General features: G+C 35.4%; 1 protein-coding gene across 5 annotated transcripts in view; it reads right to left on the reverse strand.

Moving 5' to 3' along the window:
- The window catches only part of Nol4 (nucleolar protein 4), a 325,024-nt gene that overhangs the window by 51,422 nt on the left and 255,374 nt on the right, over positions 1-18,228 (reverse strand). For all 5 annotated transcript variants that reach the window (XM_005372768.2, XM_005372767.2, XM_005372770.1 and 2 more), the window contains one exon: positions 10,357-10,470. In XM_005372768.2, coding sequence (XP_005372825.1) covers positions 10,357-10,470 — 114 coding nt within the window. The remainder of the gene's footprint in view (positions 1-10,356; positions 10,471-18,228) is intronic.

Here is an 18,228-nt window from a genome sequence, read left to right on the forward strand (position 1 = left end):
TAATATTCAAATTCTTGCATGCTATGAATGTATGATGACCTTAAGAGTTGGAATTTATGAAGCACTCTGATTTTCATTATTCAGAACATTACCCTGAAATCAAAGGAGAGATAATTTTTTTTGCACTGTATTGATATTTTTCTTCCTTTTAAAGGGAAATGCTATTTCGAGTAATGTATGGGAAAGTCACTGAGGAAAGGAGAAAAGAAGAAAGGAAGGGGAAAAGCCTAAGCTGAAAACTAACTTCCCCCAGCCTGTTATTTTATGAAATACATTTATTTTTAATTATTCATTTATTTTTATTTGTGCTGCATCTGTGTGTGTGTGTGTGTGCACACGTGTGTGTGTTGCTGGGGATCAAACTCAGGGCCAAATGCATGCTAAATATAAATTTATTGAACTAAGTGATTTATAAGATTCTTTGTCACTTTAAGTGTTTTTAATGAATCTAATATGTCTTGTAATGAATCGTTTTATATTTTGTGTAGTCTGAAAAAGAGACTTTTCTTTTGAAAGACATGTATTAGCTATCCTTGAGTACAATGGTACTGTATACCTGCCTACACATGCATTTAAACGTCACACTATTGCTTTCTGATTCTCCACTACATTTTCCAAAAGCTTAAACTAATGCTGCCTTTTTCCTCTACCTTCTCAGATTCCCCCACCTGAAAGTAATCACTACCTTTTTGCCAAATCACGTACGAAAGATACAGAACCAATAGGAAGACATCAGTAAGAACAAACAAGCAAACAAAAATCCCCCAATTTTATTGACTTTAGTAAAGCAAATCTGGTTCTTTAGTTTTTAATACTATTGCTTTCTTAAATCATAATGCTTTTAGGAAGCAGATAAACTTTTTGCTCACACTGAGCTATTTCACTACTTGAGTTTATACTCACTGTTGTAACTTTCTTCTGTGTTTTGCTTTCCTGGCCTCCTTCCAGAAATCAGAACCATATTTTCTATGAAATGTCACTTAGATTTTCATAGAGAAATTGGAAACAGGAGGCTAACAGCAAAATTCACAGAAGAAAAGAGTGACTTGTCCTGCTATGTACTGAGTTCCCTTTTGCCAGAATGCACTACTATGTTTTCTCAAATGAGAAAACCGAGGAAAACTACAATAACAACGTGAAATGCTACTGAAAAAGTGATTTGATCATAATGTAAGAATCTCAGTGGACCTTCAATTTAACTGTATCATCGACAATGTTATTTTGGTGTTCCCTGTGTTCAAGCGAAAACAATTAAAGGGGTCTTGGAAATAAATGCGACGTGGTTTTTGTTCCACATAAGCATCCTTTCATTTCCTGATGAAGATACAGAAAATGGCTCTTAGAAAATAAAACAGGATTAACTCCTCAAAGAGTGAGTGATATTTCTCCTTGTATCTCATTAGTAGGGCCTGGACGCGAACAGAAGCGGGTTCCCCAGTCCACATGGCACTGTCACTTCCTAGAAACTAATGGTTTTGAAAGACAAGGGACAGGGCAAGGAATGGAAAAATTATGAAAAATAAATTATAAAAATGAACATATGTGTCATAAACCAAATATTTCAGATTCTCCATTTATCTGTTCAGCCTAAAAATAATTGGTTTTGAAATAATATTAACAAACATGCTGTCTTCATAGAGAACTCAGCAAAGCATATGTTCCCCTGACTTTGGCACTGAGAGTGTATCAACATATTATGTTGAATTTCTCTGAATTCAAACCACCTACTCACATCTCATCATTTACCCCCTTGAAATTAAAAACATCATGAATCAATCTGTATCTAGAATTTAAAACTATAATTTCTTTTATGAATATGGGATAATTCTCAACGAAGTCAGAAAATCAAGAACAAGTAATGGAAATGTAAAAGAATCAGCAATCGGGGCTTTAAGCTCCCAAAGAAGCCAAAGAGGTCCTCCAAAAGAAATAAAGCTTCTCAACTTCAGATTCCTCATCCATGAAAAAGGGATGTCATTTGATCTACAAGTGCCTTACAGTAATATTCCCTAGGAGGAATTGAAGGAATTATGTCTACATATAACAAGTCAGATACATATTGACAGACTATTATGTAAGATAAGAATGTACACTAAGGAAAAATTATAAGAAGTAACCTTACACTCAGTGTTTTGAGAAAAAAATAATAAACCATTAACAATAAACTATAATGTCTATTTTGAAATGTAAGATAACTTTAAGATAGAAAAATTGGTGATGTTGTAGGTAGATACCATTTCTTTTGGACAGTTGAAGGCTGAATAGTGGGACCTACTGACAGTAAGTCAGCAAGTATCAGATTACTGGAAGCCCGATGTGTCCCAGGTATTCTTATGTGAGTAACATTTTGTCCCTGCTCTCAGATGAATTTTTAAGATTCAAATAGATATATTTTCAGTAAAAAGCCTAATGTTTGAATTATTTGTTCTAAAAAATTGTAAACTTATTTTAAAAATAAAGAAAGTTGTTGAGCCTGATTTTACATACCTCTGAAATATCACTACCATGTAATCAAGGGAATATGGTTTTCATTTAATTTGGAAATTTCCTCACCTTTTGCAAAGTTTGTGTCACTACCCACTCTGAATGGGGGTAGCATACATTTATCAGAGGACAGTTTAGCTGCTGACTTCTATGAGATTTAATGTACAGTGTCAAGTATCTGATGACTTCGTTCTATCTTCTAATGCCATAGTATCCATATATTTCTACATTACAATATGTTGCATTTTATTATGCATTATGTTCTCTTAGTGTATGATTTATATTGGCATTAGGATGCTATATATCTATATATTATAACTTATAAGGCCAGATAACTTATATTAAATATAAATTACATTTCAGGTTTTAGAGTAGGATAGTCAAGGTAATTGTCAAAAGAGGTGCTGTGTTAGATAGGGTTAGAAACTATTGGCTTAGAGTCAGAGATTCCTAGAAATTAAAATAAGCTTGAAATGGTCATATGCTTATAAAAGAGCTAAAATAATTGTTTTAGGGGAAAAGGGTAGAGATTAAGGGCATGGAATATTTATGTTTTATTAAGAATTAAAACCTTTCTGTTCTTTGACCCAGTAAGTCCATTCCTTATAATTTATCTGAAAAGTAATAGACAAAGGTTCTTTTTCACATGCAAATTGTGCTCAGAAGAGTAGAATTAGCACTTAACAATTTACAGAAAGGTCATGATGGAGTCTTAAAGAGTCTTTAAAAAAAATAAACTTTGTAAGATCCACAGTGGTAGAATAAGTTCTCATAAATTAAGCGAAAAGCAAGGCTAGAATATAATAATGCTTTCCTTTTTTAAGAAAGAGAATTTTCCCAGAAAAATGTATTAGACAGAATTATATTATAAAACTAGTTGGTAGAATAACCTGTAAAATTTATTTCTTCTTCCTCTTTTAATTAGTTTCTTAAACTATTAAAAGTAACCCTATAGGATTGAAAGGATTTTTAAAAATAGAACAGTAAGTAGGATTTTTAAGAAGCAAGAGTACTGGATCATGGTGGAGTGCCATCCTGAACAACCCTGTGGCCTTGGGAAATTTATTTACCTGCTCTAAGCCTCATACTCTCCACTTCTATGAAAATTATGACAGCTACTTTAAAAAGGCTTACAAAAGCTCTCATACAATGCCATATTCATAAATGCTTCTGGCATTTTTACTGATGTTCTTATGAATGAGCGCATCAAGGCCCATTTGAATGAGCTGATTTGCAAAGAACATTCTATCCCCAATAGTTTAAAATTATATGTATTACAAAGGAAATAGGACATATTCCAAGAATTACCTTCAGTGGAGCATTGTTTTTCTTAAATAACATATTTTCTCCTGTGGATGAAAGGGTCAAGTTGAAACATGTTGAAAGACTAAAACATACAGATTTTTCTCCAAAATGTTGTACGTAAGAAAAGATGCTAGAAGTAGAATAAAAAAAAAATGAGGATGATTAAGAATAAGTACAATGTTTCAGCTTAAGAATAAAATCCTATAGAAAAAAAATGTTGCTTTCTGCAAGGTATGAGTTAAAGCTTCTAAAAGTTCCTGAAAGAAGAAATGTGATGGAAAGACTGTCTATCTCAAAAACTGTCTTGATCCTAGTGTTATGGATAGTTTTCAAATGTATGCACAACAACATAAAAAGTGTTTTAAAACTGTCATGTTTATGGGGTATTTTTTTCAACTTTCATGCCTACAATTGCATTTTTTAGATAGTATGCCCAATTAGTGGTGCCCTAACAGAAGAAAGCAAAACTCAGGAGGAATTTTAGTTTAAGCTTTTAGAGATTGCAGTGAATTCAACACTAGCAAGGAAAAAACCATAGCACTACTTATGTACTTATTAAATATTTTAAGTCTTGGATGATGAACGTTTACCTGCAGTGATTTCTTTTCTAACTTAGGGATGCACTGGTTTTCAGTACATGATTTTTGTTTCCCCACCTTTTATCGTATCACAGGTAACAAACACACAACCCCTCCCCATGCCCCACTGTGTTCTTTTCCTTAGAGTTAAAGCTGTCAGATCACAGTCAATTATTGATTCCCCATCAGCCCTAGTTACTGCAGAAACTGTCACCCAGGACTCGCTGCTTTGTCCATTCAGGGCAGTATTTGCTGGGCTACTGCCAGGGACCCCTTGACTGTTGTTCTAATGTGATCCATTATACAGAATTACAAACTAATTTAACTGAAAGATGGGGTAGAAATCAAGGGAAGCTCCCTATTGATTGTCATCAAGCCTATGAGTAAAAAGTAAAAATAGCAAGAAGTATACCTCAATAAGACATAAGCCACTAGCAAAATAACTACATAGTAGTACACAGTACATAGTAGCTCTAATTGCTCTCATCTTCTGCCTCTATCTCTTCAAAATGACCAGAACAATGAGAGATCTTTGCTTGCAAAAATGAATTAATATCTAAATAACAAAGATAGATAAAAGTACAGCCCACCCATCAATTTGAGCTATGGTATAGAACTGTAAAAATGAAGTCTAACTTTGCTCATCTTTCTGAATTGGGAGAGTAAGGAAAGACATTTTAGATAATGGAAAAACTCCAGATTTTCTTGTTAAAAATAAGGAAATGCTGAATACATTTTAAAATGCATGAAAGATTAGCTGAGTTTCGTGAGCTGTGATTTCTGATGAAGGGGTAGGTGCCTCTCCTTGCCACTGGCTTGCTTCTGGGCTAGGGCTGCATAATAACAAGCTTCCTCTGGATTTTAGTGCGAAATGGACATTTGAAATGAAGTATTTAACACGTCTGTAACACCTTTCATGTTCACAGCTCAAAGAGCTTTATAAAATCTAATTAATTCATCAAGCTTCATAAACTCTGAAGGACAGAGACAATTACAGCTCTCCGCGGCTCACACTGGTGGCAAGGGGTCAGATGAGCGGCTTAACAGAGGAAGATTTCAGCCATGAAATCTGAACTGTTATGAGTCTACAGAAAGCCAGGAGCTCAAGGAAGAATCTCGAAATCAGTGGCAAAGTCTCAGAACTGTACAGTGGCTTAAGAGCACACACAGACAGCACAATATAAGTGCCAGTACCCCAGGGAACTCCAGCCATCTCTGCTTGGGCAGAGGTCTGGGTCCAATTACAAGAGTGCTTCCTTGACTGCCGCCTTTTGTAGGAAGGTGATCACATGCTAGAGGTCTCTGTGACATTCCAAAGGAAATCCATGAAACTGGTGATAAGAAGAAATAGTTTAGATGGGGAGCCACGGGCAGGGAGCGCCAGTCTTCCGACCGGCAGCTCGCTCCCTGCCTCGTAGACCCCCGGAGGGAGGGCACCCAGTGCATGGGGAGACATGTGGCCAAGAGCGCTGTGGCATGCCGGCCTTCATGCCAGCCTTCAGGCCAGCTGCCGCTGCTCAATTGAGAACTATCATGACACAGAGAAACAATCACACAATTGGCCCACCATTCACCAGCTGCAGATGCCCACCTATGGACGTGTGTGACTCATTCAAATATGGAAAAACCCTGGGAATACATGCTATACAACGGGCCACTCTTGCTCCTGCCACTGAGAACCAGAAAGGTCCAGAGTCAGCGGAGGAGCAGCTGCTGAACAAGGACTCAGAGAACATGAGGATGCAGATTAAGCCCAAGGGGTCAGAGGTCCTGTGGACTGGGGTCATGACAGCCACTCGGAAGCTGTAAACCAAGAGGACCTTGCACAATACATGCGGATACTCCCTGGAAGCCATTCTTCCCCTGACAGTACAGGCTGTGGTGGAGCTCCCGACAAGTCTGCAACAGGATTCCTGCTGCCTGTGCTGACAGTTGGGGAGAGGACACTAACTGGCTGTGGGGTCCCAATGCAATGGGAGGCTGGAGAGAAAACACTACAAAAAATGGCTTTCGCCCCAGACGGCTCACTTGAATTTTGACAACCCTTAGGCTGTAACTACTTGTTAGATACTTCTTGCATATCTCTGTCTTCCTGAGAAACAACTTCTAAGATACCAACATGTATTACAGCAGTCACTGATATTTTCCTACTAATCTATCCATAACTCTGTAATGTTTGTATTCTTCCTATCCTATTTCATAAATGGATGCATGTTTATTATTATGCGTTTCCTACAACAACCATTGAGAATAGTTAATGATTATTCAATAGGTCACTCATGTATAGTTCTATTTATTTTCTTTTGAAGATACATAAGTAGAGTACAACAACTATTGATAATCTCCTACCTCTTTTGTCTGTAACTCACTATTATTTGTCTATTTGTTTTCCTGAGAAACTATCTTGTAGATAACAATATGTAAAACAATAACCATTGATAATTTCCTACCACTTTGTCTGTAATTTGGTAAGCCCCCCCATTATTGTTATCCTTCTCTTACTCTTTAAAATAAAAAAAAGAAGAAATAGTTTAGATGTTCTCACAATAATAATTATAAACACTAAGCCTGTGTTCACAGTGTGCCATCCCATTTCTAAATAAACTGAAGTGCTTTGGGAAGTTTGTAACATTTTAAAACCTGGTGTCCAGGTGAAGTCTGGTTTGCTAGTTCTAGCAGAGTACAAAACCTTTGTGAATGAAGCATATAATTTTCTAGTAGAAACTGCACTTTTAAACCATAGTGATCAAAGGGGAAAAGATAGGAGTCCTGTGAGTTTGTTCCAGGCCATAGACTTTTCTTTGGGGAGCATAATCAATAAAAAAGTGCTCCAGGACCACAAAAAGATCTAGTGTCTGCCTCAGGAACATATGCTTAACCTGACCTGTCCTTGTAACTGGCAACCTTGTGTGTATCATCCACACCTCGGAGCCTCGGTTTTCTCCTATGTCACTGAGAATAATGCTAGCTATTCCCCCGCAGTTGTTGACAACAGTAAATGAAAATAAATGTGTAAAGTACCTAATGGGTTTCCAATAAATCATAGCATGTGATCTAGAAAACCATTTATTTGTTATCCCCCTCCCATAAATCTCAAGTCTTTTGAACTCTTTTAGGGCCCAGAGGGAATGTTCCTGTGCATAGGGGATCATGGGCATCCCCCATTCACCAGGCATGAGCCTTGCAGTGAACAATCACTATATTTGAGGACGCAGAGACCAAACATGAGTAGCAGAGTCAAAAACCATTACTTCCACAGTCTGAAGGGCAAGGGTACAAAATTCTACTCATTTTCAATGGAAGTTTTTCTTCAATTGATGGATGCTCTAGAAGGCAAATCTGAGTTCAATTAAATGACCATCAAAACTGCAGTAGCTCTCTGATAGGATAAGTAGCTTTCTAACATAGCAAACTGTAGATTTTTAGTGCCAGAGTGGGATTTTTCTACCATGTGAGATATTCAATCAAATACATCTTTAACAATATGTAAACATATTAAATATCCATGCTTCCACAGGCATTGGCCTACTAAATCCTCACAACTTTATGAAGTGGATGTTTGTCTCCCTCCGTTTGTACCTTAGGCAACAGAAGTTAATAGAATGGGCCAAATACCAGTGGGTAACCAGCTTGGGGAATATTGTAGAGAGGTACTCCAGATAATACATAATATGTGTCTGCCATTTACTTCTCATGACAATTGTATGTGTGCTTGACAATAAGTGAGGATACTCTGGAACATAGGCTAGTTGAGATATATGGCCAAATGGAAAGCAAAACAACTCTTTCAGTCTCAAAATTCTATTACAATTTCAAGAATTAACTTTTTTGCTCCCCAAATGGACTTAGTCTGTCTTCAAAACTCCTGTATCATAAATAGTACTATTAACGCTTCTTTCTAGCTTTATTAATATTAATGCAATGAGAAAGAAGCTACACAATGATGTATTCTAAGCTGCAGTTATTGATGGTTACCACATGCTAGGCAAAATGCTAAATATGTAACATGAGTCTGTTGTTAATTGTAATCATAGCAACACCAGAGGGCGAATGCTGCAGCTACTGTTATCGTTCTATGATGTGAAGCACACAAAATCGGCAAAACTTGCTGGTGGCTACATGGCTAATCATGACAGAGATGAGAATCAAAATGAGGTGTATTTTATCTTTCTTTACAGCTGAGTAATATTCCATTATACGCTTTTATAGGTAAATGGTCACAACTAGAGACCACAATCATAAGTGAAATAAATCAAACATACATGTGCAAACATCACATTGTTTCTCTAGTGTAAAGCCTGAAAGAATTAATTTAAACTAGGAGATATGATAGACATTGTAAATTGATAGGAAAGCACTCCAAGGTAAAGGATAACTGGGATATGGGAAAAGAGAAGGTAAAGAAGGAGAAAGTTTGTATGTATGTATATGAAGGATAGTTAACATGGCTGTTCTACTGTCTTGTATTTCTTTGCTGAAAGAAACTGTCAAATAGTCCTTGGTTGATCAGCTTTGTATGTCTATATCTGTTTTCATGAGAAACCACTTTGAAGATATCAATATGTAATACAACAAGCATTGTTAATTCCCTACCACTCTGTTTGTAACTCTGTACTGTCTGTACTGTTCCTTTGCTATTTTGTAAAATGTCGGCTGTCTGTTAATATTTTCCTCCTTTTATTTTTAAAATAAAAAAAAATGAGGTGTATTTACTTCAGAATATGCTGTCATAGTCTCTAAGCTAGATGGTATTGTATGTACACAATATAGTCCTGCAACTCATCTTTAAGTAAGGTAAATTTCATAGATTTAATTAATAAATCAACTGAGGCCACATACATGTGAATAAATCCTGATGGTATGATTAATAAATTCAAAACTGGCATTTTCACATACCCTTTTCCAAGGCCAATATTGTATTTTTATTTAACTAAGGGCTTCATCTTTAATTGCTTTCAGAATTATGAATCTATGACATTTTAATAATAATCACCAGATTTGATGCCTTTCTGAGAGATTTTTAAATATTCTAGGCAAGGCATGGGAAAACACTTTGGTTTAAAACTCAGTAGTTCACAGGGAAGACAAAATTCAGCTAAGTTAAATTAGTCTCTGTTCATCTCAACTTCAATAAAAAACATAAATCATCACGTTTATTTTTGTAAAAATAATTAAAAAGCCAGAATACAGCAAACTTTTAAGCATGCCATTTAATATAATATCCTATAGCTCAGTTCTTTTTTACGAATAACTAAGAATGGGAGCTAGAAAAAGAAGAGAAAGGGATTCCAGAGATAATGAGAGGGGACAGAGAGACACAGCGAAACCAGAGGAACAACAGACCGAGACGTAAGGGACAATGCCTACCTGCAATGCACACATCCTCACTGCCCAGGCCTACATCCTTAGCTAAGAGACACATGATATGCAGTGGGTATATAATAAATGATTAATTAATAAAGGAGTAATCCCAGAGCATGGCTTTTTATTAGAGGAGATCCCAATGTATTGCTTTTGTAGCTGGCAGTGTAAGGACCCTGTGTTTAGTCACCAGTAAAAAAAAACGTTATTTTGTTCTTTTACCAGCCACAGCATCGTCTATTGGCACTTGGCAGTAGATCAGAGCAAATAAAAGGTTCATTTTTATTCAAACATAAGGATACACATTAAGGTAAATTTACAAAACTATTATAAATTACTGGTCAGAGCATTTTAATGAGCAATTACTCTTCAAATCAGTAGAATTATAAGTCGGTTTTGCTGTTGTCCATTTCTCATCACAGAAACTTTGTGTTTGATCTCCATCAATCACCTAAGCACTGCACGATTGATCACCTAAGCATTGCACCATTGAAATTCAAATTTATAACTTAAAGACACACAAAGTATCCCTGCATACTTTAGATCCATTCAGGAGTTTTGCTTTTCTACATCAATGAACTGTATTTGCTATCGCTGGTGTACACCAGACTCCAGGAGGCCTCAGTACCTGCTGCTTATCCAGACGCATCCTCTTGGCGGCATTTCTGCTCTCGCTCTCACAAGCTGAAGCCAAAATACTCTCGGCAACTGCTGAAGTAAGGTGGGAAGGAATAGGTCGAGACTAAAAGAAAAGAGAGAAAAAATATGAAAAAATTATTAACAGTATCATTACCAGGCCTACGCAATGCTCCAAAGAGCTCAGAGGACCAGCAACACGTGCAGGAATGTCCATTTATTTCAACTGAGTGTATTTCGATAGAGAGAGGAGATGGAAATTGCAAAGATGAAAAATGAAAGCTAGTTAGAGGTTAAAGCTGTAGTTGCATCATTATTCCTAGAGCTCTGTTGTTGCAAGTATTTAGGCCATTAAGGTGGAACCAGTAGTGGCAAAATTACTGACTGCATTTTGCAAATAAAACAAATCCTTTAGTGTTTTTGTAATACAGGACAACGCACGAAAAAAAAAAAACAAACCAAAAAAAAAAAAAACCAAAGCAAATGACAGGGCTGAAACAGAGCTGAAAAACTAACAGACACTCAGACCATGTCAAACAATCTTCATAAGAATAATATGAATGTTTACAGTCTAAATTGTGCAAAGCAGTGGGATTAAAAGGCCTTAAAAACATTTCAGCTTAAATATAAACTAAAAGTCAGTCCTAGAATGAGATGGTTTCCAAATATCAGAAGTTTGATGTTTTAGATATAAGATTATTTGCCTATGTGTGTAAATGCATGCTTTGTTTTATTTATAATATATATAGATTATGTTAATGATTTAATAGGTACTGTTGGAAATCCATCAAATACATGTGTATATATGTGTATGTATATATATTAATTAATTAGTCCCCCAAATAAGCTCCTAATTAACTGCAAATTATTTGCAACTCTTCATATCATTTTTGATAATCATAGAAAAGTTTTCCATTCTTTTTTTCCCATAATTACATGCAAAATCATCTAGCTGAAAGATGAAAGATGGAGTATTTAATGACACAGAACATTTTTAATTAAGATAAGCAAATGATAGAGAAGAAGTAAATTAAACCATATGAATAGTAATGTAAAACTGCAAAATAAAAGTACATTTGAGACTCTGGTAAGTATAGCAGTACGCCGCTTTAAGATTTTCTAAGCCTTTGTCCATAATAGGTATAAAAACAGCGATTAGAAGTCTCTGAACTAGTTGAAATCCTTTTTTTTTCTAAAGGAACTTGAATGGGGCTTTTTTTGTACATTTCATTTATTAACTTTGACATGTGACACTTATTTTAGCCAACTGAGTAATTAATTGGGCCTGTGTCTCAAATAATATTCTTAAAACAGTTAAATTCAGACTATTCAGCTGCTCCTCAGTGGAATTTGTGTAATGTGGAAAGAAACCAGAGTCTGACCTCGAGTGAACTAGGAAGCAGTTCTGCAGCTACCTCGGCAGACATGCTCAGTGCTTCTATTTCCAAAGGAGCTCCTGCAGGCAAAAGGCAGGCCCAGCACAGGACCCTCACAGGCTAACCTGTGAGATGTCTCGGATGATGGCGAGACCACTCTGACAATAAAGCAGCAGGATCATTAAAATCCTCTTTCTGCAAAAGAGAGGGGCCCCTGCAATGGGAGGGAACATGCAGCAGGAGCACCTTGGGGAGGCAGTTGGAAGGGCATACCTGTGCTTTGATGATGGAGAAAATGGTCAAATGAAATAAATCTAAAAAAAGGTGTCATACAATGACAGAAGTATAACCTTAAAATAAATATTGCCTCTTCATTTTATTTCCTGCTCCACAAAATATATGGATAAGGCAGTGTAGTCCACAACCAAATAAATATTAGGCTCTAAATCAATGTCTTCTTAAAAGATGACCCTTACCTAGCTCAATACTACAAATTACAGGGGAATTCTGGGTCTATTAATGTTCTTCTTGCATAAATGATTTTTTGAGGCAAAGGTGTTACAGAAAATGTGGGCATAAGGCTATTCCTCTGTGGAAGAAAACACAAATTATTTAGTGTGATTATTAGGCAAACAGGAGTGAGAGTTCACACTTTTATAAACTACATTATTAGACCCTTCCTCTCATTCCAGGGATGGAAATAATGATCTTTAATGAAATATCAGCAATTTTGCTTTTTTCATTTCAGTTTTTGATAGCCACACAGGATTCAGAGATACGTCCTTCTATTTTTTTATTACCTCTATTTTTGTATCAGGTACTACTCTTCCAAATTAGGAAGTATAAAGCTAAGGCATTTTATTAAACTGATTGAATTGTATTAATAAACCTACAAGTTTCTTAAACATCTAGGTTTCTTGAGCAGGGACAGCAGAAGCTGCATCACGTTTGTTTGTTATTGAGCTGTGTTTTTAAATTAAAACTGGTTGTATTTCTTTTCAAATTATTTTTCCTTTACGTAACACAGAAGGGACATCTTTTACTGAACTAGTAATAGCTATTTATCATTATAATTATGTAATTTTTGCAACTATGCTCTTCATAATACTTTATGTAATATCACAAGGCCTGTAGGCTCTAGGCCAGGTGTGTTAAACTGATTCTCTCTGAAACTAGGTGAAAGTCCCCCTGACCAAAACAAAAGACTCTAAGTTCACCTGACAACCTACTATATCAAGATTTGAGAAAAAAGTTAACTTTGAAATACAACAGTTATGTGCTATGTCCTACTGAATGAAAACATAAATACAGGTAAATGATTCAACACTATCCATGTATATAAGGTATAATTTGAAAAATGGCATTGTTCTGATTTTATTGTAGAATCATAATTTGATAATTGTAAATGGTCATGTAAATGATTTGGCATCATGTTCTTTGATGTTTGAGGAAACTCAAACCCAGACAGATTAAGGAATTTGCCAAAGGACAGACTGAACTATGTCTAGAAGCTAGATTTCGTGTTTCCTAAATTTTAGCTCTTTCTCCCCCTGCATTCTATTCTTTACTTAGTACTTTTACATAGTTTATCATTAATAAAATGTTCCAAAAATTCTTATATAAAAACTATTGTGCTCATCTAAAAACTAAGCTGACTAAAAATAGCCTATACGTGCCTATTATAATCATAATAGATTCATGCTCATTGAAAAGACTAGCAAAATAAAATAATAATATCTGGAGTATAGCTTGATATATATGTTTCAAAGACTTTTCCATATCTCAAATATGTAATAAATGTTTATTTCTCAATGGAAAATCACGGTATTCTAATTTAATTTTAGATGAATATTAATAACAGTTAATTCCTATGGAGTGCTTAGGGTGGTCAGACATTAATACAAAAAAAGCTTAGATTCATTATCTGAGCCTCCAAATAATCCTCAAAATACTTTATTGAAAAGTATTTTGTAGAAAATTATAAATTTACCAAGACCATGAAACTACATATGTAGATATGGTGCATTCAAGTGTAAGCATGGTGGTAAATTGGAAATAATCCATAGCAAGGAATTTTTCTCATTTTACAACTAAGGCCTCGATGAGATTTAAAAATCCTAGAGATCCTGAACACTACAAAGGAATTCTTTTAAAGCTAACCTCATTTTGTGCTTCAGCCTAAATGTTCTAAGGTCATTCTAAAATGATTGAAATTCTTCTCTTCTGTTTTCTCATTAATTATTTAAAATCCTTCTTCATTAATAGCATAAAGATAAAAATGTAACTTGTCACATTAAATCACAAATTCTAAACTGATGTGATCTAAATTCATAAGGTTTTAGTACTGGAGCAGCCAGAAGAGCCAAGACATTGTGGCTGTGTATGACACATAACCAAGCTTGTTTTCACATCCAACATGGGGATGCAGGAGCCGGTCCCTGAAATTCTTTCTCTCCTTTGAAGTAACCGTGTTAAAAATCCTTTCACCGCTAACACTGAGGAACCAGTAATAAATGCCAGGGCTCCCACTTCACACACAACTCAGTAACGCCGTGCCTGGTTATAAAGTATTGACGGTGAAAGCTGTAGGCTTATTTTTGCTCCATACTTGGCTTCTGTCTTTTTCCCATTTTAGAAGTACTCTTATCCAGAAAGTGAAGGGGAAATTAACCAATTGTGCTTCTTAGAAAACAACTTTATCATAGAGAAATTTAAAATGATTGTTTGGTATAAATTCTGAGAATCATTGTCATCCAAAATCTCTTTCCATCAGCTGTTGAGAGCTTATCTTAGTATCATTGCTTTAAGGTCTTCCTGGAACATAACCGCAGCGTGTGCTAAGGATTGATAGTCAGATACTGCCGGAGACAAGGGCTAAAGATTCCCAGAGTGGCCATGAAGCACAAAAGCTTCCATGTAACAACCAGAGGTAACAATATTTTCACAGAAATATCAAACGCAAAGTATTAAATAAACTTGTGAAAAACAGCCTTCTCTTTCAGGTGGAAGACATGTTAGTAAACATACTCTTTGCTACATATCTTAAAAGAAGATTAAAAATAATGATAAACGTATATAATTATACACTGTCCATGATCTGTACCTACACTGGGGAGATCTGTTCCTGTTTTTTCTGTGAATATAAGATGCTGCAATCTCTAATTATCTCTTCATAATTAACCACCATTCTCAACTGGGATGTGAGCTGAACTTTCCCCAACACTGTTCTTATCATAATAATTATCTAGGCTCAAATCAGTGGTGGCTGTTTTGTCCAACAGATGGCTGCACTGTCACATGGAGCTTTTTGGGTTTAAAAAGTCACATTTTAATTGGAACTTAAGATGCGACTGCTATTGGCACAACGTAAATCTGTCTTTCCGTACAGATGCAAGAGAAACTTGTCACCACACCAACAAGCTATTCCATCTTTTAGTGGTAAAACTATAAAATTAAACAGCTTTAGAGTCTCCTGAACTTTGGGTGTACATCTAAGATGCTGTGGAATTGTTAGAATTTTTTAAAAAGTTTTCAAAAATCAAAAATGTAAGGTTATGCTTATGGGTTAATGTGCTGATGCTCTGCATATTTTAATGTATAAGTAAAGCTATATCAATTATTAGGCAAGGTCAGATTGGGAACATCTGTGACATCTACTAAGATTCTAAATATGACAATCTCTTAAAAGACCTTTAAATAAATAATGTAATAATCAGAATTTAGGTAGGATCCCATGCTAAGATTATTTTTCCTAATCTTGCTGCTTTATAAAATATATAATTAAGAATTGTGAAACTTGGATGATATGTACATACTATCTCCCCAAAATGGTATATTTATACCTAAAGGTAAAATTTTTCATTCTGTGTAGAAGAATGCTTCAGGTCCTTAATAGAAGGGATCACTTTTATTGACCAATAGCGTCATTCATAGACATCAGTTAGAGACATTTCAGCCCCTCGTATTATTTTATAATCAGCTAGCTGCCATCTATGCGACCATTTTTGTAAATTAATCTCTTTCAGTCCTAGTCATTCTCCCGGGAATCATTATTTCTCCTTTCATAAATGGCAAAGCTGAGATTCAGCCAGCAAATAACGAATAGGAAAAATAATGTCCATGTCATAGAAAATGCTATGAAGTAATGCACATAAATTGACTACTGTCTTCATTTGTTTATTCAATAAATAGATTTAATAACCATTATCTGTATGTCAGGAATTGTGCCAAGTTCAGAGATATGAACATAAATAATTATCGTTATTATCTCTGATATTGTAAGGCTTTGCTTTACAAACTAGAATAATGCTTAGGACATAGGATTTAATATATATAAACCTAACTGTATTTATAACAGATTTACAACTTTTTGTCAGCAATTCTTAAATACTAATATAAATAACAATGATTTTTCAAAAACCTAGATTAAATTCAGTTGGCAAAAAAAGTGACATGAGGATATTTAATAGCCTCTGTTTTTCTTAATTTATTCACTATGGCACTGCAAAAACACAAACATATTTGCATATGTGACATTTTTCTGGACTCCACTATGAATGCTATACAATAAGAAGAACATGCACTCAACCATGTCACTGAAAACTTCTGGGCTCTGAACGACAGACCATTCAGATTTCAGACAAAGATTGTTGATACAGGCAAAACAGTACACTGCCGTTAATCTAACCTGCATGGCTTTGAGAGAGATGCTAAGCAAAGTGCTGCCTGGACCTGACCTGGCTTCCTGAGCAATCAAGGGAACTCAGCCCTTTGTTCTCAGCGACTGACCCCAGAGTTGATATTTGATGCAAACAGGACCAGTGGAGTTGAGCCCCAAAGGTGGACGATTGTTCTTAGAGACTTAGAACTGCTGATGGCGCTGATTCCCAGACGGTAGCAGGGACCTATCTGAAGGGTCAATCAATACAGGAGAGAAACGCAGTGAAGAAATGAAAACATAGTCAAGAAATGCCTTTGAGCCTTTGGATGTAGCTACGGTGAATCATTGGATTTTCGCATTTCTTGGGAAAATTGCTCTAACTTAAAGGAAGTCTGAAAGTGTGTCTTTACCAAAAGTGAAATATATACTCATTAATCTTCAGCTAGGTTTTCATTTATGAATTAATGATCTATACATTGGCATTAATTTTTTAGTATTATTGGCCATTAATAATGCTCTTTATTACAGAAAATTAATAAGTCATGGTTGATATTTAGAAGCACAGTTTGGCTAATGTCATATCAAATAGGTCCAATTAAGACACGAGATAACTAAACATGCTTTCATTTTTAATTTTTGTTTTTCGATGCTGGGGATTGAACCCTGAGCCTTGTGCATGCAAACTACATGTTTTACCTCTGAGCACACACAGGCCCCATAACGCCTTCACTTTTAACAAACTAACCCTTAATTTTAGCATCATTTAATGATGTTAAGGAAACATCATTTAATGCCAAAAAGATGTGGTTACATAATATTATACAATTAATTTCAGATCATAGTACTTTTCCCTATATTTTGTGAAATTAAAACTGTAGACCAGTTCTATTTGCACAATTCTATTTACTGTCATTATTCACAGTAATTGTCAAATAGAAAATATTTATAAATCGGTGTTTCAATTATTAAAAGAAAAACTTAAATTAAATATTATATACCCATATTCTTTAAAAAGAAAAGAAAACTCCATATAATCTCCACTACTTGGGACAATGAGGCAGGAGGATCTGAAGTTCAAGGCCAACCTGGAAAATTTAGTTAGACCCTGTCTCAAAATATTTTATTTTAAGGACCAATATTGTAGCTCGGTGGTAAAGCACTTGTCTGTCATACTCAAACTCTCGGTTGCATCCTGAGTACTGCACAAAACGAATGAACAAACAAAGAAGATTGAAAATATATTAGGCTAGAGTTTTAGTTAGCAATAGTTTTTAAAACTGAAATACCAACTGTAAGATCCTGTGTAAAACATATAGTGAACAATAAAAATGAGCTTATCTCTTAACTAATTCCTACCACAAAGCAGTACATTAGTAAATATCCATTCACTCGATCTTTCATTCAACAATTTTAATTCAGCTGAATTGAACATGAATTGAGCAGCTTTCAGGAACAACCCGCTGCAATACATGAGACACTGTGGGTGATACAGAGACAAACAAGTTCAAAACCATAGCACTTAAGGAACATAACTTCTTATTCAGGAGCTAAGGCTTGTATATAGATAACAGTGATATAAGACAGGATAAAATAAAAGTACAGAAGATGTACCACAAAGTACAATTTGCACACAGAAGAAAGAAAGATTTGAGGCTGCTCGTAGCTAGGATTGGGATTTGAACAGATAAACACATATTTGGTGCAATCCTCCAAGTAGTTGAACAGACTGAGATGAGAGAGCAAAAGGGTTTCCCAGGAAAGGGCGGCGTGGGACTCAATTTCAGATTAGCATTTTATCACGCTCCTCACATGCACTGGGTGTTTACAT

Source organism: Chinchilla lanigera, unplaced genomic scaffold, assembly GCF_000276665.1.
Source record: "Chinchilla lanigera isolate Chin_1 unplaced genomic scaffold, ChiLan1.0 scaffold00001, whole genome shotgun sequence".
Taxonomy (NCBI): domain Eukaryota; kingdom Metazoa; phylum Chordata; class Mammalia; order Rodentia; family Chinchillidae; genus Chinchilla; species Chinchilla lanigera.